General features: G+C 37.2%; 1 protein-coding gene across 3 annotated transcripts in view; it reads right to left on the bottom strand.

Moving 5' to 3' along the window:
* Window positions 1-2,215: 2,215 nt before the first annotated feature.
* The window catches only part of USP9X (ubiquitin specific peptidase 9 X-linked), a 96,293-nt gene continuing 71,686 nt past the window's right edge, over window positions 2,216-26,822 (bottom strand). The window contains exons 27-45 of one of the 3 annotated variants that reach the window (XM_058825761.1): window positions 25,714-25,822; window positions 24,987-25,133; window positions 24,711-24,857; window positions 23,708-23,930; window positions 21,206-21,426; window positions 20,616-20,806; window positions 20,021-20,194; window positions 17,994-18,135; window positions 17,068-17,818; window positions 16,439-16,562; window positions 15,014-15,239; window positions 13,834-13,963; window positions 12,031-12,216; window positions 10,101-10,321; window positions 8,958-9,046; window positions 6,439-6,595; window positions 5,829-6,041; window positions 5,262-5,357; window positions 2,216-3,814 (exon numbers count right to left, since the gene is read on the bottom strand). In XM_058825761.1, the coding sequence (XP_058681744.1) occupies window positions 3,680-3,814; window positions 5,262-5,357; window positions 5,829-6,041; window positions 6,439-6,595; window positions 8,958-9,046; window positions 10,101-10,321; window positions 12,031-12,216; window positions 13,834-13,963; window positions 15,014-15,239; window positions 16,439-16,562; window positions 17,068-17,818; window positions 17,994-18,135; window positions 20,021-20,194; window positions 20,616-20,806; window positions 21,206-21,426; window positions 23,708-23,930; window positions 24,711-24,857; window positions 24,987-25,133; window positions 25,714-25,822 (3,682 nt within the window). In that variant the 3' untranslated portion in view covers window positions 2,216-3,679. Of the gene's footprint in view, window positions 3,815-5,261; window positions 5,358-5,828; window positions 6,042-6,438; window positions 6,596-8,957; window positions 9,047-10,100; window positions 10,322-12,030; window positions 12,217-13,831; window positions 13,964-15,013; window positions 15,240-16,438; window positions 16,563-17,067; window positions 17,819-17,993; window positions 18,136-20,020; window positions 20,195-20,615; window positions 20,807-21,205; window positions 21,427-23,707; window positions 23,931-24,710; window positions 24,858-24,986; window positions 25,134-25,713; window positions 25,823-26,822 lie in introns of those variants that run through there. The other 2 variants (XM_058825762.1, XR_009276029.1) reach the window with 2 other exon arrangements.

Here is a 26,822-nt window from a genome sequence, read left to right as displayed (position 1 = left end):
CCCCAACAGGCCACTTCTTCCTCTAATTTATACAGTCAATCTTCATTTTTAGTTAAATTCATTGCACTGAAAGCTTCCCTGCAATGCCCAGTAACTGGAACTCACACCAACAAAAACATGGAGCCACTTTGCCCTGACACAGCTCATCAGCCTATTCATTTCTGGCAAAAGACTTAAGAGGTAGACAAAATTTATTGAAATCAAAAATGAAGTAAATTGCTACAGCAGCCAATTTTTGCCCATTTTAGCTTTGGCAGAATGGCTAATCTCATTCTCTCCTGGATCTCAGGAAATATACAGGAAGTTTTGGAACTGTAAGTGCTTTTTCATGACACATATGCTAAAACACACAAGCTAGGCACAACAGAGTGGCTGAGAAGGCATAATAGCAAATATGATTAACACAAATCTCTCATGTTGTCTAAAGTTTCAGTCAGAAAAATAAAAAAAAAAATCAATGGGGGAATTTAATTTCTTTCTGGCTCGATTTCAGCAAGATGCACAAGCTTGAAAAACAGAGAACTCAAATCTTCAGAGCTTGTAGTCAGCTGGGAAAATAATGTGAAAAATTCCAAGTCAAGCAGAGTCCTGTTCTGCTTGTCCATTCCCACCAGTTTGGGTCCTGCAGGACAAACAAGCTTTGACAGAACCCTGAGCCATCTCCTTCTTGTCAAAGGGGTAACACAGGTGCAGGTGACCAACTCTGTGACCAAAACATAGTACATTTACTGATACACAAACAGTGACTGAATTCTTTTTATATATGGCTGTACTATTTTTAACACTGGCAGTAGCAAGTGTTAAAAGCTGAATTTAGTCACTAAACAACCACAAGCCAAATGTACAAGATGGAGAAATTCTGCTCAGTAAGGTTATGGATTTCCCCCAAGGTCAAACTACACACTAACCCTGACTCAACATCACCCATGGATTTTCAGTTTCTATGTATTCCACGTTACACCGCCAGGAACACGAGGAATTGCTTTACTATTTATTGGCTCATTTTATGGAAGACCAGAGATTCCCTAGAAACTGTTTAAACAGAAAACAGGACTGAAATCAGTGATGGGGGAATGGAATCTTAGGCACTTTGAGGGGTACTGCTTTAGAGTGTGCCATCACCAAGGAGGTATCACCAGGCGCAGTGCCTGGAGTCCCCTGCCAAAATGCTGCGACAGAAACGTGCATATCAAACGTTTTGCTTGTACAGTATTTGTTAAGAAGTACAATTCAAACTGGTTTTGCCCAGAGTGAAGAAAACATTGCACCTTACACTGGAGCTGCCTGTTAAAAAAGCAACAGCTGCAGCAAACAATATGGGTTTACCCTTCTTCATGTCACAGAGATGCACAAAATCCTCAGTTTGCTGCCTGGAAAACAACTGCCACTGCAGCCATTCCCAATTCTGGGGCAGGGCTGGGTATGGCTGGAGAAAGCCACAGCCTTAAAGTGTCACAGGTTTGACATGTCTCTACAATCATTGCACTATTAAAAGCAAACACATTTGGCAAGGCTGAACTAGCACATTATATATTTTACCTATATAGTACAAAATACGTAATAATCGCCTCTGAGATAGCCTGTTTAACAATTACCGGTCCAAATAAATATTTCAACTTGAGAACTCAGGGTAGAATTTTTGTAGTTAAAACCTCCAACAAGCATCCCCAAACATAAATGGGAACACGTTATCCAAATGTACTAAATCCAGGTAAAATGGTATTACTAAAAAACTATGAAGAAAATCTGAATTAACTTGAGCACTAGGAAAAACATGGAAGCATAAAAGTGATCATCGCTACACAGCATATTCAAAAATCTTCTGTGTCTCTCCCTTGTTACACTAAATGCCTAAGAATGCACTTGGACTGAATTTTCCATTGTTCATTTCAAAACTACAGACCTTTAATTTGATAAGCAGCTTTGTTTCTATCAACTCATTTGTAAAAAACACCATCAAGCTTGTGCTCTTAAATATATATATGTATATATAAAAACATACAAAAAGTACAAGATAAATCACATTAAGAAACTTTTACAGTGTAATTGTCCTGATTATTTTATTCTTGAGGGCCAATTTTTTTTTTGTGCACAGAATCTCAATGTGACTGTTGTTCCAGAATTCAGCATAGTGCCACTGCACAGAATTCACCTTTCTGTGCAGTCCATTAAAAAACAAAACCCCAAAAAACAACACACACCACAGGACAAAACATTCTTCTTAAATCAAATTCTATTTGTGAATTCAGCAAAATAATTTCTATAAAATAAAACAGCAAAATATTTAAATAGTATAGGGTGGGCTGTATCTGTTTTGCAGGGGTATTTGGTTTTTAGACAGGTTCCAAAAAAATTACACACATTCAAGTTACCAATTTTCATTTAAATACAGTATTTACTGATGCGTTTCTTTAAGTCTTTAAACAAATGTTTATTCTGGAATAGAGATACCTCAGAATTGTATTTGACTAACCAGTAGTTTCTTTTATATTTAAACCCTGCTTCTAATGTTAAGATTTTCTGTATAATGGATAAAGAGCTAAGACAATTCTCGCTTTCAAGTAGAACTGTGAACGAGCAGAAAACCAGCAAGTTAACTTGGTGCAGTGGCACTCACAAGTACTCTGTGATTTTGTTGACTTCCACTTCACTGGGATGCAGTAGAAGGAAAGTGTTAGAAGTTTATCTAATAAGCTCTACCAAAGAAACAAAACAAGCACACCAAATACAGTCTATTATGCTCCAGGCATCCTGGCATAGCAAATTTTTGCATATTTGTTTTAAATCTTTTAAATTCCTATTACTGAAAACTAAGTGTTCTTTATCCCACCCAGAGAGAGAACTGTCAAACATCAGATGTGAGGAACATATGTGAAACTGAAAACCACTTGTTTGTCACATTTTCCCTCCCCATTTTATAGTCTAGGTGTAAGAAGAAGAAGTTCTGAGCAATACAGTTGTCACATTGGGACAACTGCTGTCACGCTTGTTTTTTTTTTTTTTTTCCCCTCATTGGCTACACTAACTTGGTGTGAAGCCATGCTAAATGTTACAGCATAACTATAGCTTCAAAGTGATTAACCTAATACCAGAATGAAAAAGGCAATGAAAAAAGATCTAGAAACAATGTTACATCACCAATTTTCCACATCAACCAAATAATTAAAAGGTTACCAGCCATTACGTTGCTCATAGTAAAATCGACTCCAGTGGCAAAGAATTAACATGAAACTATTTTTGTGGTTGACATGGATAGGCTTTTTCGTAAAGGAGTTGATCCAACTGCCATGAGGCAGGCAACACTGGTTGCAGAGCGCAGCAGATATATCAAGAAATTATTTTTTTGTTTTTGTAGATCTGTGAGTCTCATCAAGACAAAAAAAAAAATGTTTCTTGCTCAAGAATTAACAGTCAAACATTAATATACTATATACACCTTTGCCATTTACACATTAGCATCAGGCCATTTATTACAAAACACTATACACTTTCCACTGCAGGCGGGTTATATATTGACAGCAATTTTCTGCAGATAAGACAGTGAATAGACTCTCCACTCCATGTTGATTAGGAATAGTTTTTCTAGTTTTAAATATTAGCCAGACACAGAGAAAAGTTGGACTGTAAGGCCTGGGTGCACAGTCTTGATGGAGCAAGTTAATTGATTATGTGCATTTCACTAATCTTTTGTCTGAGGCGGGGACACTTCTTCACTGCCTTCGAAGTTTTCTTGTGCTCGTTGGCCGGTTCGCTGAGGGTTGTTCATGTGGTGTGCTGCCGGGCCCGTATATGGCTGTCCATGCACGTGGTTATTCTGCAACAAAGCACACACATTTCAAAGGGATTTAACTCTGTGGGCTGTCTCCTGACTCCCTGCTTTCCCCCTCTCCACTCAGACCACTGGGAAGTGTCCTCAAGCACACCAACTTCTTGTGTACCCACATGGTATGAACACACATCCCAGCTGCTTCATTCCTCTGAGTCACACCTTTCACTTACCTGGCAAATTTACACACAAGGGAAACAAACTTTCAACTTGTAAAGATAAAAGGATCACGTGAAACAGTAATCCCAGCTTTTGAATCACAAACAATTACATGCAAAGCAAAAGCAGCAAGAAAGGAAAAAAGGAGACCAAGAGAGGTTGCCTATGTGCTGCCACATTACACTGTGCACATATTTTATTAACAGATTCAACCAGCTTGACTTTTTTCCCTAAAACAATGGAAAAAGCAACCTTGTGTTTATGCTGCATACTTTAATTTTTAAGGGGGAAACCTCAATGTTACAGAACTGAATGAAACCTAGACCAGCAGTTTTCTACAAATGCTCTGCCCCAATTTAAGAAGTCACACACAGATCTGGCAAATAAAACCACCTCATTTATCTACTGTTTTGCAGAGTTTGTGGAGAAACCAAGAGTTTGAGGATTGGGTGTGTGTTAGTGAGAAATGCTGTCTCTTGCAAGAAAGTGAACACATAACAAGGGCAATGGTGAGGTTATGGAATGTGTCTGAACTCGGGAGCTCAGGAAGGAGTGGGGAAATCTGCATGACTTACCAACTGCTCTGCTGAGAACATCAAGTAAGGAAAGCAAGATGGAGGGGAAAATGGATTTGGGCAGGAAAGGAAATTAAATTAGCAGATTTGGAATATACAAAATGAATTGGAACAAAATATGGCTACTAAGTGAGGGATCCCATAATTTAGTCAATTCTATAAGAAGACCCTGGTTATGATTTCTTCCAGATCTGGCTTTCCACTGGAAAGTATTAACAAAGTAGCCATTTAACATAAAAACAGATTTGGATTTTATATGTACTTAAAATTTTGAGATCACTGTTCATAGCACGAGTTACATGGCCACAAAGCCATCTACTTTTTTTCCAAAAGTCTTCCACTTATCCAAATTCAGGCCTTGAGATTTGATCTTATATTTGAAAACAAGAAAGCAGCTCACAAAATATTATCAATGTCAAGAAAAACAACAGAATCTAAATTCAGTATGCTCTAGGCTGTGATTACATCAATCTCTCTGCCCTTTCTGTGCATGATTAATCCTTGATCTGATAAAATTCCTACTTGAAGCTCTGATGGTGAAACTGCTCCTGGTGAAATGGAGCTGTACCTTTATTCCTCTAAACACGGTATTTGACAATAACATGCTTCTGGCTAAATACCTATAATTTAAGTCACCATAAATACTAAAACAAAAAGCAAACCTGAAACTCTGAATAAATAGTTCAACTCAGAGCTTTTACCTGTTGATACTGGGAACCAGGTGAATGAGGATACAGTGGGGCATCTTCAGGTGGAGAAGACTCATGTTCATCTGGGGCATCAGGATCATCTGGTTCCTAAAGTTTGAAACACCGCATTTAATTTACTCCTTAAAAACATATTACAATTATTCTAGCTCAAACCAATCCTATGCAAATGATTGTTTCAGACAATCTAGAGTCATGCTTTAGACATTCAGAGAAATGCTAGAGTCATGTTTTAGACCTTCAGAGAAAAATTCCACGCCACCCTGTCACCTATAGCTTGTATTGTAATAAAAATTCCCTCTATCAATATATTACTGGAAATACAGACCCATTCATAATCTACTTCAAATGGTCACTTTCAATTTTATACTGCTAATACTCTAAGAGACAAATGTCTACAGAAACAGTAATAACAACTGAAAAATTAAAATATAAATCCATACTTATAAAGTACACATGAAATGTGTTACCTCTTAAATGAGTGGAGACTGTTGCTAAGGTTAATTATTTACAGAAGTATTTTACTCAATTTCTGAACTGAAAGTCAAATTAATTCCTTACCTCCTCTGGGCAGAGTTCACAGGCCTTTGCAAGAGTCATTCTAGCACTGTGTGACCTCTCTAGGAAGTAGCCATTTGATGTTTCATTGCTCTGGATTGGTGGAGACCAGTTATTGTAGGTGTATTGGGGATTGCCAGTGTATGGTCTACGCTCCAGCTCGTCTCCAAGCCATTCCACTGCCCAGGTCCATTTCCTTTTCAAATCTCCATTGCTCTGCAGACAGAAAATGAACAAATCACAATTATTTCCTGTGTTCTTGCAAACAGAAGTGTTTTTCCTTTCCTATACATCAGCTGTCAGAGACCACCAACCGATCTGCTGCTGTTTAAAGGAGTCACAAATATCCTTTTTTCTCCAAAGAAAACTTCAAATTTGAAATGAAGTCTGCAGATTTGCAGCTGCATCACAACTGCAAATGAGTGTGAATTTAACCAGATTGTTTTCAATCCCTTATAATGACCTTCTCATACAGAAGGTTCAAAAGAACTGTCCCTGGAAGTTTTAATTTAATTAAGGGGCTAAAAACGGAATAATGGTGGGGTTTGTTTTGGGTTTTTTTAATCACAGAAATGGGAAAAAAAGCAGCAAGAAACAGAATAAAAGGTATCACCTGAAGGATCTGGTAAGCTACAGGGCAGTTGCTGAAGAGAGCCACCATGCACTTTATACACTGGTAAGCTCTTTTCTGATAATGATTCTTCGAGCGCTGAATGGTGTCAAAGAGTCCATCCCTGTCATCTGGGATTCCCTTAAGTGCATTGTGAATCCTAGAAAAAACCAAACCAAAACAATGACTAAACTTTCAGTATTACAGAGTTTTAGCATTTGAATTAAGGCTCTATATACAATGTAATTACAAAAGGGACAGCTGATGTTCTGACTTCTGGTGTTAGTCAAGAGGGTTTTTTAAAAATCAGAAAATTAACCTGGCATGTCATATATGTAACTTAGTTTAAAAATTACCAAACATGCTAAAAATATAACTGAACAAGATATATAAAAAATGTAATTATGATTAATTCTAGTCACAGTAATAAACTTTAACAGTTCAATTTTATTGCTAAAGTATCTACTGCATTTACAAATCAGCCCTGTTAACCCAGTAGGTCCTCAGAGAATTGGAACAGTTAAATCCTCACAGAAAGGTTACTTACACTCAGCTATGCTTCTCAAAGACACCCTTTACATGCAGCTCCTCTGAAGGGGAATGAGTGGTACATATATCTGTGCACGGGATAAGGGACTTGGGCATCCCCTGGAACTAAGCCCAGTTTCTGTGCCTTCTGCTCTACAACAGGGCAGAGGAATTCATTGCTACCCTGAAACTGTGCAAAAACTGAGAACTGACACACTTTTGGCTTTGAAAAAGAGTCAGAGGGGCACAGAACCCACACTGGTGTCTCACAGAGCTACACTCATGGCAGGGAAAGCAACTGCCCTCTTTCCTCACATCCCTGGCAGCTGTCAGCCCAGGCTCCATCTGTAAGGCAATGATGAGCTTTATTTCAATTAATTTAATTTAATGGCACTTGCACCATTCCAAACCTGGCACTTGAACCTGTCAAATCAAGAGAAATTTAAGAGAGTGGGTCTGATGCCAAGGGCCAGCAGCAGTGATCTTGCAGTACCAGAGGACAAGCTGCCCCAAGGGATGCACACTGCCCAGGGTCAGATCAGACTCATTTCCCAGCAGTTACAAGACACCATTTACAATGGACAATTTCACTGTTTTGTGGTTGTTTGTTGGGTTTTGGAGTTTTTTTACTGGATGAGATAATTAAACTCTCTGATTATCACAGCAAAACCAAGTACAGGGCAGAGACAAGTACTGCAAGCCATGGCTAGAAGTGGCAGTGAGTAGTGGATGACTGGAGCTGGCCATTTAATACCCTCTGTGGAAGCCTAACACAATTCCATGGAGCAGTGCTACTCCTGACAATGGGACATGGAGTGATGTACTTCTCTAGGAAAGCCACACCACAACAATCCATGTCCTTCATACACCACTATTCCAAATACAGCATTATCCCAAACAACCATTTCCATGATTTCTCACCTGCTGTTCAACCCTAAAAATCCATTGTTTTACTTCATATCTATTAAAACATGCCTGTCCTCCAGCATTCTGTGGACATGAATAGTTTAGTTCATGAATAATTTGTTTATCAAGAAGATAATATAAGCTAACTGCATTATATATGCATAGCAAATCCCATAAAGAAAATCCCTACAACTCAGTCATTATATTTTGGAGTGTGGCTAAGCCAGACCAGCACCTCCTTTGAGTCCCTCCTAAAATAAGCCCAGGCAATTGGAAACATTCTAAATGAGCAGTCTGCGTCCACAGCTAAAGACAGGAGTCCACTCCCATACCCAACAAGTGTGCTCTCACTGAAAGTATTTCAAATGTCCTATGAGATAGAGCTGGAAATGATTCAGTAAATCCCACACTACCTAAAACTGCTTATTATGAAACAGTGACATTGTAAAACACTGACAGGTAGCACACTGATGACATTTGTGCTATATCACCTACTTCTGTATTAAACTTCTGAAAAACTGACTGTTCTCAGAAATAGCATTTGCAGAAATTACAATTTTAATAACTTTCAAAATATTTATTCTGTAGACATACAAAAATTAGGTTTTCAACTGGATTAATATGTAATATGCTGAGTTACAATTCTCTTGAAACGTGATCATATGGAGAATACCCAAATGTGAAATATTATTTTCTCCCACATTCACACTTCATGTGTGTCCTGGTACCACTCCTACATCTGATGTGCTCCTGAGCAAGCCCAGGCTGTTGCTGACCCACCTCAAGGGGACATTTCTATGAAAGCAGAGCAGTTCACAGAGAAGTTAAACCAGAGAGTTTAATCTAAACAGCATATTCTCTCTATGTGAAAAATCTTGGCTTTATAGCAAACTTCTCTATAGGAAGGAATATGAAAAATTGTACTTATCTCAAAATTTCAGATAAAACCACAAAAAATTGCTTTATCTGTGAATTTTGATTTAATACCTATTTAAAACAAATATATTGAAAAGATTAGCAACAGAGCCACTGGAAAAACAACCTGTACAGAACAATATTGAATTATAAAAGTACAGGTAAATACTGACCTGTGAGTTTGCCAAGAGTCCTCAATTAACAGGATTTGCAGAAGCAGATCCAAATAAGGTCGAAGCTCGTATGTGTATGAATATGCAACCTAAAATGTCAAAATGCAGAGAACACAAGAAAGCATTTCTTGAGGCAGACAGCTTACACAGTGAAATACAAGAACACAATTCATTTGAAATTTACTGTAATTCAAAGGGTATTTCTAGATACAACACTTCTTTTCTAGAAAGTGTTGGTTGTGTCAGGAATTTTGTGGTTTGCAATTTAATTTTATTTGTTTTTAAATACAGTAGGTTCTGTAAAGGAAAAAATGTGTCTTTATGATTTTCTGACACAGTTGATCTGAAGCCCCAAGCATGACATGCTGAAGAAAGTACCTTAAAAATACCTTTAGAAAAGAAAAATTTTAAAATGGCACTTTTCACTGATATTGCTACTTTTAGGCAGTATGTACAAAGCTTGGTTTCACAGGTTATCCTAGAATGTAAAATATATGGCCAGCAAAATATCAATGAAGTGATTTGTATTATGAATCTTTCAAGTGTCAAACAAAAGGACATAGAAAAATGTCCCTGAAAATGAAAGAAAAAGGGCAAATATAAAGAGGGGCTAACAGAAGTAAAGAATTGTATTTGGAGTGGAAAAGTGTAACTGACCTTACAGAAATTACAATGGAATTATAAGACAGTATCAAAGATTCTTTGCTGAGTCTGAAGCCAAAAAAGTTCTGCAGACTTGTAAAAAAACCTGACTTAACAAACATACTTGAAATAAATACAAGGGAGATCTAAGGAAGTTATTCCAACTTTTCATGTCATCTATGAATCTCTTTCATGAATAATGACAGAAAGTTTTAGCAGATGCTCTTGAAATACACAAAGACCACCTCAGTCTACTTTCCACCCTTAACACATCCTTCCTGACTTGTTAAAGGTTGAGTGCTTCCCTAAATTCACAGAGCACTTCCCACAGTGCTCCAGTGTGATGTACAGACCTAAGACTGTAAATACTGACAGAGGATGCCATCTTGAGGAAATTTATTTATCAAGCACCCATTCAGTATTTAGTACAACATGCTCACATATAAATTCAGAATCATTCATCTTTTTATTCCCATCTTTCTCCTAGCTTTTTATTTTTACCTGCCAAAGTAGTTCACTGAGGACTGTGGAAGAGAACTGAGGATTCTCCCAACAGCAGAAACGAAGCAATTTGATGGTCTCTTCAGAGTTGCTGCAGTCTTCAATAATTTTCTTTACATAACTAGTTCTCACAAACAGAATGTCTGCTACGTTCTGCTGAAGTGCCATTATAGGTTGAGATAAATTAGGATCACCATAAGGGTTGGCAAGTGGGGGATTACCTGGAATAAACAGTTATTACAGATTAAAAGGTGCTGAAGTACCTTCAGTGTAGATACTCCAAAATACAAACTGGTGTAACTCATCAAAGAACACAGAGGGAAAAAAACCACCCCCCCCCCTTTAACAGCTGACTTTCTTTGAAAAAAAATAGTAAGAAATAACTAATTTTTATGTTTGTGAAGCTTGACACTTACTGCCTGAGAGAGCTACTTCTCCCTCTCTGATAAGAATATGCAGTGACAATCAAAGCAGAACAGCTGGAGACATATTCACATGCCAGAGGAGAATTCACTGAGATTTCTCAGAGAAATCCTCTTATCTCCTGCATTTATCTACTTCACTGCTTGTGTAACACAGCCCAAGCCATATTTTAGGGACATAATATCTGTCTACTTCACAAGACAATGCAAAAGTGTTCAGGGGAGTATCTATGTTAGAACAGTCCCATTTGAATCTCTGGAGTGTAGAGAATAAACATGCTTTTGTAATTAATGTATCTTATTTAGTCAGCTTCATTTTGTGTAGTGAAAGACCGTTGATTTGCTCCTGATGTTCCTAAATTTAGCAGTGTTTTGAGTTATTGCTTGAAGATGCCCAGAAGACTAGGGAGAACTTTTCTAGCTTCATAAGCTGAAGAAAAAATAACTTTATTATGTAAATAATAATAATAATTAATAGTCAAAGTAAAGTTTATAAAAATAATATTTTTTAGTATAATATTATTAATATATTGAATATACAACTGTTTTTCAAAGGTAGATTACCTTTTCAGTTTAAGCTTCAAGTAATGCACTGGAAAAAATTCCAACCAAAATTGCCACATGATTCTGAAGCTTATTACAGCGCAATAAAATTTTCAGTTCATTAATCTCACTACAGCACAGTCTAGCCTATTGACTTTATAGCCTGACACATCAAGCTGTAATGAGTTTCCCATTAAATAGCTTCTCTACAGATTTCTAATTAGGTTTTCTAAAATATGCTTAGCAGAACGTGTACAGATACAGGCTATAAAGTCCACATGGCCCAATATCCTGTCACCATTCCTCAAAAATAACTTCACTCTATTCAGCTATTGGAAATGTTAATGATTTACACTGTGGTTAATCAATTTCTAAGTGTTTCTTTATCCTTCATAAATTGAAGCGCTGGCTGCTGTTTGCTCTATTGAGTGTGAACATCAAATCATATTCAAGAGCCAAAACAATGCAACATCTCTTCAGTGCTAAGCACTATCAGTTATCTCAAAACCTGCTGTGATGCTTTTCCTGTACAGATTATTTCTGTCATCTGTTTTTCAGGATAAAAACATCTTCTGGACAACTCTTTAGTAATAGTAACAAAATAGTAATGCTTTTAGAATAGCTTAAGTCAACAATGGGCTTGAACTATTCTCAAAGCACTGCTACTTTGTAATGAACAGCCTCCTACTTTACTAATTATTTCCCTATATTTTTAAGGAATAAGCCAAGCAGTATAAAATATCTGTATTTTATACAGAACAGATTTCTGTTTTGGTCTTTTTAGTGTAACAAATCAGTTTTGCTTACAACAAACAGATTTGTTTCTTTCAATGAAAGGAGCTGCTAAACATAAATGGAAAACATTTTTCCAGCTGATCCACTTTATAAATAATAGCTAAACATGCACAAAAAGACATTTACTGGTTTAGTCACTGGATCTAAAGCAAACTGAGGATTCACTGTACCATTAATAGAAGACTGCATCCTCGAGGAGACGTTGCAGCAGCGGATCAGCTGGGACACCACGGTGTACAGCTTCCCCAGCTCAGCATACTGGTACTTAATTGGAGGGCCTGGACCTTCATCCAGAGCCACAAGCATGAAGGTTGCAGGAACATTTAGTTTCAGAAGTTGTGTCTTCTCTGCTACACCTTTATGGGGCAGGGAATGGAAAAAAAAAATTGTTTCTGGCACTGAAAATATTTTTAGAATATTTTAAAAGAAAAATAATAGGAGTTTACATGACTTGTAACTTTTTAGTTCTTGGCTTCTATTAAACCCTCATTTATACCTTCTGGGGAAAAAATCAAATCAATCAGGATGCAGAAGAAAATTATATACAGGTGAAAAATCACATTGAAGGAGAGTTGTAAATTACTACCATTTCTTCACAGTGCTCATTAGCACTTAAGCTAAGCACAAGTAGCATCTGTGTTAATAGCAAAGCCTCAGAGAAGTCTTTTGGACAATAAATTAATCCTTTTATTGTGAGGCCCAGGATAGGAAAAACAACCCCCACAGTGTGTTTTCTTATTTTTCTATCATGTCCTAGATACATCAATCACAAACTTAAGACATTTTTAACTGTGCCACACGATGTAATAAATGTAAATTAAGCAACAAAATAAATAAGAAAACCTCCAAAACACCAAACCAAAAAATCCAAACTTACATCTGATTTTACTGCAAGAATACCATGCATGTAGTACACAAGTACTCACCAGGAAATTCACTACATCCCTTCTTGCATTCTGTTGCTTATTTTGCTTAAAAGTAATGATTTTTCATACATTTCCAAGTCTGTCTTATTCTAAAATACAACTGGGCTTTACCTTCCATTTTTCTGATAAGGAGGAGTGTAAGTGGTTTTATAATGGCATTTTTTCTGATTATGCTAGACAGTTTTGTAGTTGCATCCTCTGTAGAACTGACCTCTCACTTGCACTGATGTGAACAATCTACTATTTGATTTCTCAAAATGTCAGACAGTTTAATCTTTTCCACAAAATGCAGAAATTATGTTATTGTGGTTTTTGCTGAATGAACTCTACATTCATACAGAAGCCTTCAGGTAACAGTAGTGAGACAAGGACAACTGTTTACTGTGTTGGTACTTCCAGGTTTATCTCTACAGGGTAGATTGTGATAATGATCAGACTCACAAATAAAATTCTATTTTCCTATCTGGCCTTGGAATAGGAGAGCACTCACAGGCCTGATCTGCACTGACAATGAAAAGCTAGTGAAGAAGAAAAGAGAAGATGGAGCAGAATAATTGCATCTCTCCTCTCTGCCATGACACTAATTCTACTCTGGTGTCATGACAGAAACCTGCCAGACAGAGAATGCTTTGGTAGGCAAAGTACATGAAAGCAACAGGCATTACAGTTGTAATTAAATTAACACAATTGTCTAGATTAATTTTGGAGATGGGAAATTAAATTCCTTTCAAATTGTCTACTTCCTGCATGAGCTGATAAACAGCAACAGTCAAGTATTTTATAAAGTTTCACCCCCATCCTCTCTCAGCAGGATACTGTTTTACAGCCCCAAGCTTCTCATGTTTATGTTCCACGGATGACAGGGAGACTGAAGCCCCAAACTCCAAGGAGTTGGAACACAGATGCCAGGGAGCATTTATATGACACATAACTATAACAATCTGCCTAAGGATGGAAAACTGGATCCTCCTGCTGTTATCTCTGTAACTGGATCATCAATAAAGCCCCAGTTTATTACAGTGTTGTCAGTAAAAGCAATTTGCTTACCTAGATTGGCATACATCACAAACAGATTGAAATACTGCTGCAAGTGGCGCCCGTGCTCGGATACCTCCCTTCGCAGAAGATTCAGTACCGCCCTCAGTAAGTGATCACTTAAACTTAAGTTATCATAAGCCTACAGAGAGAAACAAGTTCTGCTGTTAGTGGCTGAATCTATCATATCTTGATTTAGTTTCTGCTTTTTACTGTGACAGAGAACAGAACTGGTTACAAGGTATGGGATTTATACAAGCTCCAAAGTGGCAGCAGCTGGTCTTGAGTGTCTCATGCAGACAAAAAGACACAGACAGGGAGTAAGACTCCCATCAATACTATGCAAGTCCAAGAAATTATAGTTACAGAAACTTTTAACTGGGCTTTTTTCCAATAGCAGATAGGCCTGAATACTCAAGAAACACACATGCAATTCCACTATTAACTTTGTAGACTAAGACAACCCAATCACCTCTTCAGGTATATGTCAAATACCTCACAACACAGAACACTTCCTAAGCCTATGGAGCTTCAACTTAACTCTTAACAAATTCTTTTGCTGGACACAGCAGTGAAAACATTCTGGGAAGGTAAATGGGATCATGTAAGCAAAAAGAGACATTAAAACATGACAAAGCAAACGCTCAAAAAAGTTGATCTTTTTAACATTATTATCACAAGTATCACAATAAGATGTAGGCTTTTTTTTGTTGTTGTTGTTTGAGTGTAAAATCAGGCAATTCACTGTCTACTCCTACACTAAGTTACAATTTTTGACAATTTCACTGTTGCAAGATACATGGGATTAAAAGTTAGGGAACTCCTGCAAGTTTTCAGGTTAGCGTGTTTGTTTGTGGGGGTTTGTTTTACAGTTCTAAATAAAAGCAAGGGTTCACTTCCCTAGACATTACTTCACTAAAATAACCACTGCTTTTTTTTTTTTTGCAGATTTCACACTCCCAGCTCAAAGGTCTCACTGAGCCTTCACAGGGATTTGCAAATGAGGGAAAACTGAACCCTCTGACAGCAACTGTCTAACTGGTTGAGTTACATCCTGTTTCATAATGCAAATGGGCTGCACAGTTTTCCAGCCAACACTGATGCATCTGCTCCAGAGTTTACTTTACATTAAATGCTTATAACAAAGAAGTAAGAATAAATTTCAAAAGCTTTTCATTAGAAAATTAAATACCTGACTGGAAGGTCCAGGAGAGGCAAAAGGTGATTGACATGGTCCATCTTGCAATGAAAAATGTGCAATAAATACTATAAGTTTTGCAAATGCACCCCTCACTTCTGCACTGGGGCATTCCAGGAGATACTCAGAGAAGCGGTTTGAAACATTAAACAGGACGTTGTGTGCAAACCAGAAACGTACATTCTTGCTGTGCCGGAGCAGGATGCACAGGGCATCATACCTGCAACAGGAGAGGGCACAGTCAGCACCAAATGCAGACATTTCTGAATTTGGCAGACATGTTCTTTTGCACAGTTTGAAGAAAATATGTGTTAAAGGTGATACCCACTCATTTTTGTTCACAAAATGATTTTAATTAGATTGTAGTTCTTTTAGTGATACTCTTATGAGCAATCAGAAATGGAACATACCCTTCAATTAAAAACTGAACGTCAAATAAAAACCTAACCAATTTTACTTCTATCACCTATAAGAATTAAGACAGCATTACACCCCCTAACTACTCCTCAAAGCAGGTCTTATGTTGGCAGCCACCACTGTCTCTGTACTGGAACTGAGGGAGAGGGTGAGCAGCAGAGAACACAGGTGGATTTCATATACAACACACAACTAAATATGTAACCTAACAAGAATTTGTAGTCTCATTTAGAGACCTTTAAAAACCCCATAAAATGAAAAACCAATACCCAAAGACTAAAATATCTGTTTCAGAGAAGGCCTTGCATTACTCTGTCCTTTCAGCAGGAATATTTGAACTCTTCTTGATCCCTTAAATTAAAAGGAGTAACTTAAGCTACTGTGGAAGTTGCTGCTGGGGGTATGAATTTGCCATTATTACACAGCTACTTACTAGTAGCTGGTAAACTACTGGCCACGAATACCAGATTTTCTCTCCAATCTGACCAGCAGTAACCCCCACTCCTCTCCCCAGCAGAGAATAACCCAGCTGAAGGACTAAAATGAATAAGATGGGACTGTGTGTCACAGTGTGGATTTGAATTACAGGCCCTATAGCAATGTACATAAAGTACTCTGCCAACAGTGTCTCAAAGACTATTATACATGTTTCACAAACAGAATTCAAATATAAGCTGCAACAATGGTTTGTAAAGAGCTTTGTTTAAAACTACTAAAACAATGTAAAAACCATTCTGAATTTGTCAGAAAACATAATCTGTTCTGTGCTAGTGACAGATTCTTTTCTTTTACTCTTTTTAAAAGACAAGAGTTAAGCTCTGTTTGAAAATTAAATTTGAAGCTATTCAGATCAGCAGGGTATTTCAAGGCTCAAATTCTTCCCAGTATTTTCTATTCAAACCTTTCCCCCTCTCCACGTGCACCTTCACCATGTATCTAAATGGGATCTTTTAACAGACATCAAACTTCCAAAATTGTAATTGTTGTTAAAAGACAAAATACCAATCACTAGCAGGGCCACGGACTATTTTCTTTGTATGAAATCCTGTGGTGAAGAGAAATCTAGCAGCAAGCTGAATACTAATCATAGTTATTTCTTCTGCTTCAGGCAACAGATGATCTTGTCCTAAAGAAAAATCAGAATACTCACATGTAGACAAAGTAAAAGCAATTTTTAATAATTTAATTGATTTCAGATTACTGTTTTGTCTGATATGGTGTTCCAATTTTAGGAGAAACTTGATCAAAATAGCCTCTAGTTTCTATAATGTATCATTCAAAAACTTAAGCTTTAATACAGGTACCTGGAGGCTAACATGTATCTTTCACAAATTCAGCATCTCACCTTTGAGAACTGTTTTCAAAAAAAGAGCCCTCTAATTTGAGTATTTTAACTTGATTTAGTACAGCACCTGAGTAATAGCTGATAGTTTATCCAAGTATTTTTTGCTAAATACTATGGCAAGTTACCACTGATGAACAACTCCACAAGAGGTGTTTAACTGCAGAAGGACAGGAGTATTCAAAGCAGGACACACCAAATTTTCACTGGCTAGATAAATCCTTGGCCACACAAAGCAAAACTCTTCTTGTAAAAAATGAATCCATGATTATCACACTACCATACTAACCTGGAGGAGGGTTCAGGTAGACACTATTACAAGTCAGCAACTTCTTTATGAACTGGAAATATTCCAGGCTGTACTGCATCCGGTTGTGCATGAACTGCACGTTCTGCTTGCGCACGCTCCGCTCGATGGCCGAGGGCATTTTAATCTGGTGGGGCTTAGTGGTGATAGCGATTTCTGAAATATATTTTATGAGTTCATTGTCTTTGTCTATCGTGTCCATGCGTTCATAAAAAAGAATGTAAGCATTCCACCACCTCTTCTGGCGCCTGTAGGACATTCGCTTCATCATGTGATCAAACACCTCGCCCATGTACTCTCCCCCAAAACATTGGTTTTTCATCTCTTCATCATCATCCATTTTACACTCTGTCACATCTCCATCATCAAATTTGTACCACCGGTTCTTCTCACCATCTCCACCATTCCTCTGGATGATGTAGGAGTAGTAATGTCCACCGCTGGCCTGGCCGCTGTGCACAAGTACACCCACAAGTCTGTATTTTGTGCTCCCAGAGTGTTCATTTTCTGACTGCTCATTTTGTATTATCTGATTTTCAGGATTCACATCATCCCCTTCCAATTTTGCTACACCTGCCACTGTGTAAGGCTCCATGTCCAGTTCTCGTGGAAATTCAAAATAATCATTGAATTTGATTGCACATTCCCTTTCCCAGTCATAATCAAATCGTTTCAACTGGATGGCAAGAACTGGAGGCAACTTCTTAATCAACAAGCGTTTCACTGTGTCCACCTAAAAAAGGACATGAACAGTTACCAGTCCTCAAATTTCCATTCATACACTCTCACCAAATATCAAACTGAGTAATGAAAGGATGATTTTTCTCCCCAAACATGAACTAAGACTGAACTTAGTACAGCTGTAACATCACAGCTGTACACAAATTAAAAATATAAGGACTCATTACCTTTTTGTTGCATTTTTCACAATGATATGCATTTGCACCTTCCAATAAATCTCCTTTGACGTACTGCTCCAAAGAATCAAGAAGGTTTTGGTGATTCCTTATATCTACATTCAGAGTTGTGAAGGATTCCTCACACTCGTACCTAGCAATGAACAGGTAAATGTATGAGAAAGGCAGGAATGTGTTCAACTTTTGATGTTTTACATGTGCTACAGTGTGTAAGCAGTAAAAGAACTGAACTCTTTTTTACTGCAGCAGTTTTCCTACAGTTACATTACAGTATCTGCACACTATTTCTATGGTCAGGAATTAAATGATAAACACAAAAACACACCTAAAGACAATAGTTCAAAACAGATGCCAATTCAGTTTTAAAAAAAAAAACAACAAAAGCTTTTTTTATTTTCTATCTAAAAAACCATGAATCATCATCTTCATAAAACCTATTTGAATGTTTATGACTGGCTTTGACATCATGTTCTAAATATAATCTGTGAACAAATCTCTAGCAATAAGCCAGCAATGCTTGAGAGACAACCAGCTGATACATCCTGGAAGCAACTTTTTGTTTTTAAAATAAAGAAGTGATGAATAAATTTAAAAAGCCACATCTATTCCAGTGTAACCCTGAAGGGCTTGTTTCCCTGATATGCAATCAAGCATTCAAAGGCTGAATAAATAAATAATTAGAAACTCTTCAACCAACAGCAATATTCATTCATCCAATAAATAGCTTACAAAAAAATATAGACAAGCTTTTATTTGCCATACACAAATCCACAGTTTAGTTACTATCAGTTCCCTCCTCCCTAAACAACATTTTTGTTAACATTATGCAAATCCAGTAGAGTTCAAAAAACACAGAAATACTTCAGGATAATACATAATATCAGGAATGAATGGTAACTCACATTGCTTCTGGTCTGGATCTGCCATTTAATTACCCATTGCATATAAGGTGAAATCAGTGCTACCATTTTACCTTGCAGTATTTCAACTCACTTCTAATCACTCATTGTAATCCATGAAACCTCAGATCTTCACTTTACAAATCATTCTTATTCATGTATTAGATCAATTGAAGTTGAAAGATTACCACAATAAAATCCATTTGTGTCATTTTATTCCAGTATTTTAATTGCTAACTGAAGGCTAAAGGAAATGATCAGCTTTCAAAATAAAGAGAATTTGCAATGGCAATGTACAGAGGTATAAGGTATGTAGTGTTAAAGAGTCATAGATGATCTGAACAGTAAGAAGGCCAACTGATAGTGACAGAAATAAACACAATATTAAAAAAAAGACAAACGCTAAAAAGAAAAAGTTAATCATTAAGCCATCCTGAATTTTGCAGGCAATTTTAACCATCCATCACAAAAAGAGAGATAATTTAAAAAGTCTGGAGAATTACAACTTTACAATATTGAGTTCTATTCCTTCATTAATAACCATCATCAAAACAGTGAGCTACAGACTTGCAGTCTGATTTGGCATTGGTGGTTTCTTACATGCCTTCTGCAAAAATGAATTTCAGCATTCACATTTAAAGGTACCTACAAATACAGAAGTCTTCAGAAAAAGATGAACTTTCTACCCCACTGACCTTAATTACAGGTGACATGGTGAGTATGAACAGTTTTACTCATTGGAACTGAAGATTCCTACTCGGCTCAACTCTAAACACACATTATGGAAAACCAAAGACAGCAACAATTGCTGGCCAGGTATTAAAATTTTCTACATTGCATTTGGTCCCTACAATTGTTTTCACTTTCCATGTGAAAAAGCATAATCTTTTCCTGCCTTGATCAATACACAATGCTTCACAATCAATCTGTGAAGTAGAAGCAATAATGATTAAGTACTTGTAGACAAATCAATGTTCAGCTGTAGAAAAAATAAGGTAGCAAAATCTATTAGCTTAAAAAACCCCCACAAAAAGCCCACTCTTGACTCTAATCACTTTTATAAGGACACAAACATGGGTTGTTTTTCTATAAAAAAAGATGAAAATCCTCAACACTTACCGATGTGGGCATCCTTGACAAATCTTCTGATCAGCAAAGGACCCTCCTAAAACTTTACTTAACATTGCTGGATGGCCCAAAGCTTTTAAAGCTTCATCTAAACTGTCCACCAACGAATTAAAAAATTCTAAAGCATCGTGTTGTTCACGAAGATTTACAGGTTCACCCCAGAGTCTGAAAATGAAAGCATATTTTGTCAAATTTTTTTTGTTTTGTTTGCCAACAATTTCTTTTTGAAAAAATATATGATTCAAGCTCCTAACCCCTCCCCCTTGAAGAGCCAGACTACTGGTTTTTGATGTACTACATGACCTGTTGTTCTGTCCCTGACACTTTCTGATAAGTGAAAACAAGCTCTTGTGGATAACTTTATACTTAATTCAAAGTCTCACTATCAAAAACTGCTGAAATTCAAAAGAACCACTCTGCTGTAAACATAGTTTTTTAACAGACTTCTACAGAGTGGTGAAAGGGCAGATAAAGCTGCACAACTTCAGCTAATTTACACTTTACATCATTGCCATTCTACTATGATTAGTTTTTTTGCACTTCAGTGATCCAGTGAACCAACATCAATACTCAATTTTCTACTTACCTGAACTGTTTCCAAAACCCTCTTGGTACATAGTACTGTAGCCTGGAAGCTGCTAAATGGCCAAAAATTACTTGGAGATGCCTCAAAACTCCAATATTGTACTCTTTTCTATCTTCAGTTTTGCTCAGTGCTGGTTTATCTTCATACTGATGTGGATAACCAAACACGTCATCTCGTGGGTCAACATTGCTCTGAAAAGCAGAAAATTTGTGGAATTCACTTCCATATGTAGCTGTCTCCTAGTTAGTTTTATCCTTTGTTTAATTTGACAATCTAAGGTGTTTCATACTCAGCTGAAAACCCAAATACTGTCTTGGTTTGCATTAACAAAGTTGTGGTGGCTGAAATAAGGTGCAGTGCTTTCCAGCAGAAATGCCTGAGGAGGAATTCTGCAAACCCTGCCAACCTGGATCTTCTAAAGTGCCCCTCTGGCAGTGAACTTATTCAAGGATGAAATATTATCCTATTTTCCCCACAGGTATCAGTGGAAATCAAAGTGTTTGATCAGCAACTGAAATTTATTACAACCTTTTCATAAAAAAAAGTAATTCCAATTTAAAGATTAGGCAATTTTATATAATTAAATTTACCTCATTGTCCTGCTTTTCATCCCCAGACATGTCATCATCTACATCACTGCCTGTGCCTTCTATTGCAAGAATGCCATTCCTGATGGCTGGAATCATGTACAGCTGCTGAATGACAGAATTCATGTAACAAGTGGCACCAGCATTTTTCAGTCCCACAAATCCCTTTGGAGGCCGAGGCCCAACAGGAGGCAGATATTCCCATTCTGTGAGTGCTTCACAAGCTAAGAGGAAACAGCAGAGAGTGCTCAGGGAACTGGTTTGTTGTAAAACAAAGACAACATCAGTGCAGTACAAAGGGCAGTTGCATAAGATTATTGTTAGTCTGTATCACACTGCAATTTATAATTGCTAAAATTAACACAACTTCTGTGAAGCACTGTTCTATCTGTAATCTTATTACAACATTTTCTTTTACTGCATAACTAAAGAGGTGGCCAGGTAAAAATTTAGTCTATTTCTATATGAAACAGAAGCCTTTCCTCAATACCAGCAAGTTTCTTAGCTGAAGAATTCGGCTGAATGAATACAGAATATATAACCAATTTATAAACCTTCTAAAAATTATAGTACTCTCACAAGATTTACAATCCTTCAAAAAATTATAGAATTTCACTTAAGCCTCACTTTTTTTGCCAGGATGGGAAACAGTTTTAGCAAATGCTTTCTATATAACTTGATATATATATGTTTTTCCTCCTGATCTTCTCTTTCAGGTCCCTCACATCTCTTTGAGAACATTCATGATCACCTAAGCTAACCTCTTGTTCTGTCTGTAGTTTTAACACAAAAAACTTGGTATTAATAATTCTGATATAAGAGAGCATGCATATTTATTTACAAGCAGATTTGGTATATGAATCCCAGAGCATGCACAGTTCATACATTTGTTCTCTCTTCTGTCTGACACACCACACAGATCTGGTGTTCTGTTGTGCTTATCAAACACTTGAATGGAAGGGAATGCCATGAAATCCCCCTAACTGTGAGGTGATAAGAAATACACTACTTCCCAACAGAAAAGGGTGAAGAAAGAAGGATGAGGCAGAGGGGAAAACCATAAAGCTGCCCTTTTAATTTATGCATCTGAGATGGAACTGAACAGAAGAGACTGAAAAACCTCAAGTGACTCACTGACGGCACCATTCAAGCAAGTAGCTCTGGCACTCTGAGAGGCAGCAGACAATTTCCACTTTTGGGTACTATTTTTAGTTGCTTATGGTTTTGCCCAACTCTATGAGTTGAAACATCTGTTAAATCACACAATGGTTTGGGTTGGAAGGACCTTTAAAGATCATCTTGTCCAGCCCCCTGCCATGGGCCAGGATATTTTCCACTAGACCAGACTGCTCAGGGCCCCATCCAACCTGGCCTGGAACACTTCTGGGATGAGGCATCCACAACTGGGCAACCTGTTCCAGTGTCTTAACATTCTCATAGTGAAGAAATTTTTCCTTGTGTCCAATTCTCAGTTTAAAATCATTGCCTCTTGTCCTGTAACTACAGGCCCTGGTACAAATCTTTTTCTCTATCTTTCTTATAAACTACATTTAAGTAATAAAGGTCACAATGAGGTACCCCTGGAGGCTTCCCTTCTCTAGGCTGAGCAACCCCAACCTCTCCCAGCCTTTCCCACCATATGAGCTTGGGTTTCCTTGGTTTGATGGTGTTTGGATTTTGTTTGGTGATTGTTGATTCCCTTTCCCTCTTAATATTACAGCAGAATGGTTTTAGTGTCCCTTTTAGGGCTGGAGAAAATATCCTCCTGCTTGATAATTTTTAAGAAATGCTTTTTTTATGACAACAATAATCTGTGCTAAAACCAAGCCTTTTGTCATCCTTGTGAAAATCAGCCCAGTTTCATGTGACTATTGGCTTTTGAAGCACTAACATTTGCAAGTTTTTGAACAGAAAGCAATCACTTTCTCCAGTGAGTGAAGACTCTTTCAGTGCAGAGCTGTGCTGAGATAAGGTCAAAAAGGAGCCTGAAAAGGACTATTCTCTCTGACAAGCAGAGAATGAGTTCAGAACTAAAAAGAGAAGCAGGACAGAGGACCTGGGTCTGTGTGTGGGCAATGATGACAAACCAGGTGAGCAACCAAGAAACTGGCTCTAAAACAAAGCTGAAGATACCTGGTGAGGCTAGCACCTCTGGGATTGGTTAGCAAGAGCCTGAAATGATGAGACAGAAGTATAAGATACAGACAGAATGAAGTTCCTGGTAGCTGGTATGGACAAAGGGGAGAGATTGGGACAGGAAGGGTCAGACTGTGACTTGGGCTGGAATTTGGATGTGACCATGGAATGCAGATCAGTACATTTACTGCATAAAGAAAAACAAATAAAGCCTACCCTGGCAAACTGATTTTGCAACATTAAAAGCAACCACAAACAAACCACGAACTAAAAAACTCAGCATTTGGTTCAGCGGATAATCTAAACAAAATCTGTACATGATATATACATTAGAGAGTAGAAAATAGATAATTAAAAAGTATTACATACTAGTGATTGCTGTACCTATGTAATACATTTCAGTCAACGTGTCTACAATCTGCTTGAGATTTCGCACACATCCAACTGCTAGTGCAACGAGGAGCTCAAAGCCAGCATTAATAGTGGCTGGTGAGCTACACACTGGTATGGCCTGCTCAGCAGGCAATTCTCCATTTCTCATGTATTGTAGATAAACATTGGATGCTGGAAAGATGAAATCATCTATCAACTCCTGAAAAAAAAGACAATAAATCACGGGTTACCATGGAAATTATTTTATAAGGGTTATTACATAAATGAGTGTCTGAGAATCAGAGAGGTACTTAAGAAAAAAAACAAGAGTAAAAATTGAGACCAATAGCATAATGAGCTTTTAAACTTACGACAGAAGAACTCCATTCTAAAGTGGTTCCCTGCAAACCCACTTCCCCACTCCAAGTTAAAAATAAAACTGTACTGTTCTTGATTGGTAAAAAATTTCTTTTGCAAAACCAATATTATCTACAAAGCCCTTTATCAATTAGTGCTGAAAAACCAATACTCCTGCTCTATAATATCAGAGGTACAAAGAAAACATGTCTGATTAAAGAGATGCTGAGATGTGATGCATTTGTTCAAACCTGCCCTAAGCATTAATAGCACTAATTAAGAACATGTGCAGGAAAGCCATTACAGAGCTAATGAAGGAAAGCAGTCCTGTACAGTGAGACTGTATCTCACTACCTTTGTGTGATGTTGGTCAAGTACTGGAATAAGAATTAAAATGTTAAATACAGTACTTAAGGAAGAATGAAAATGTTAAATACACTTTATGAATGAAACACGCAATTTAATTTTTTTAAAAGAAAACATTTAACTCAAATCAAAAGCGTTTCTATGGATACAACCCACAAGAGGTGACGCTTCTTTTTTCTTATTTATAGGTAAAAACAAACAATAAAAAACCCCAAAAATCAATCCCCCCCAAAACCTCACAAAGACCCTTTCCAGAAGTCAAAAAACTTGAACTTACCTTAATGAGATTAGCACCTCCTTTTTCACAACCAATATGGTATTTCTTTTCAGGTGTCTGGAATGCCAACAACTCTTTTGTTACTCCAAGGTGACCCTCTAAGATCGTTTCTTCAACACCCGTTTCCCCTGTTCTTTTTACTTCATCCTGTCATTTAAGAGAAAGTTAGGATACTCCAAACAGCAAACATTAAGCTCAGAACTGCAGTTCACAAGAAAGTTTACAGTTCTGCAGCAAAAACCTAATTATCAGGAATAAACTGATCCTGAAACTTACCCTGATTCTCTTAAGCCAGTCAATTTCATTATTGAGAAGCACTTCAGCATTGGGTACATTAATATTACTGTTGTAAGCATAGTTAAGAAGATGTCTTAAGAGGGTGAAGTAGTCTCCAGAATGCTTAGCTCTCTCTCTTGCAGTGCTCTGTGCAAACCAAAAGCAAAGAATTCATAAGTGCTTCTACTTACAGTGCAACACCAACGTATTTCCCCTAAATCTCACAGTAAATGTAAAAGAAAAGAAGTGTAAGTTTAAACTTTCGCAAGTTCAAAATTGTATTTAGCTGCTAATGAATGAATTCTCAACTATTTTAGTAACAATTTCTATACCTGAATGGGAAAAAGAAAACCAAATCAAAACTTATGATCAAATGTTCAAGAGAGCCATGAGCTGAAAAGTCCTGGCAGGACCAGTAGGAGAAGGCACTAACTGCAGGTGTTCTCTAACCTGCTAATGATTTTTACTTAGAGGTTAGCAATCACCAAAGATCAAATGCAGACATTAAAGCCATGACCTGTTCATGTTCTTACAGAAAATGCAAAAGAGTCCCTTTTCCCCTGCTCTAGCTCAAATAGAAATCATCTGTGCTGCTTGTCTGTAGGTCACAAACAATTTATATTATAGTGACTGTTATTAATAACAATTTGTCTTTTCTTGCAGGTATTTTGTCCTATTACTTTTTACATACATTCCCATACTGAAGACTTTATCTCTGAAAACTTACCCCTAGAACAGTAAACAGCAGGGTAATGAAGAAAAGGAGAGGTCTCTGTCCCATGCAACACCTGGTTGCCATTAAAAAGAATTGCTCCTGTGCCATCTGACGAACAGTTCTGGAAATAATTGAATAGAAACATTAAATTCAACCTCCCTATTCAAACAGGACATCAATTAAATTTGTGTTTATCTGCTTAATGCCATTTTCTAAAACTGAACATAATGTAGGAAACATGAACAGTTTAATTATTCCCTATCCATCATATTATTTCTCCTTGCAGTGAAATTTCAGAAGCATAAATTGTATTACAAAACTGTTCCACAGATCAAATATTTAAAGGTAAAAGAAAAAGAAACTTAGAAACACCTAGCCACTACACCTTTGCAACTGACAGTAAATATTGCTTAACGCAAAAATTTGCAATCCTAAATATTTTTTTTTTCCTAATCAAGCACCAGCTGTACCTGGTAAAACCAGGTACAAACCAGAACTACTCCAGTAAAACTGCTTTTATGTGTCACTGCAGCAGTTTGCTGAGGATCTCTAAATTGATCAAAATTTATCATTAGTAGGATGTGAGAGATGATGACCCTCCTGAAAATTCAAGTGGCTATAATTAAAGGAAATTTTTCACCTCAGAACCTAATCTAATCTAATCACTAGAGTAATGCAGAAATGGATAAGCTTCAGCAAAAAAAAAAAAAAAAATTAAAAAATTAGGGCAAACCCTTTTCTTTCAAGTTGTAGGATTAACTGTCTGAGCAGTATGCCTTGTAAAAACTGTTAGGAGCAACTATTTTTGTGTGGGAAGAGACTACAAATGAATGCTGAATGAATGATTTTATGGAAGTATCTCAACATATGAAAAACTGAGTTTTGCAGTGTCTGTTCAGTGTGGCTATCTCTGTTTTGTGCCCATGGAGTCAGGGTCTAAAGCACACCAAAGAATCCTCCTCCCTTCAGACCTTTTTCATGTGTGTCTAACTGTGATTTCAAAGCCACATAAGGATGACCTTGAGGTCAGAGCAAAGATGCCCCTGGCTGAGCACCATCTCTGTCACCATGCACAAAGCAAAGTGCACAAGAAGAAGGAATCATGCAGAGACACTTCTCCA

Source organism: Ammospiza caudacuta, chromosome 2 (assembly GCF_027887145.1).
Source record: "Ammospiza caudacuta isolate bAmmCau1 chromosome 2, bAmmCau1.pri, whole genome shotgun sequence".
NCBI classification, from domain to species: domain Eukaryota; kingdom Metazoa; phylum Chordata; class Aves; order Passeriformes; family Passerellidae; genus Ammospiza; species Ammospiza caudacuta.
The sequence above is the reverse complement of the archived record's forward strand: the minus strand, read 5'-3'. Positions and strand labels throughout refer to the sequence as shown.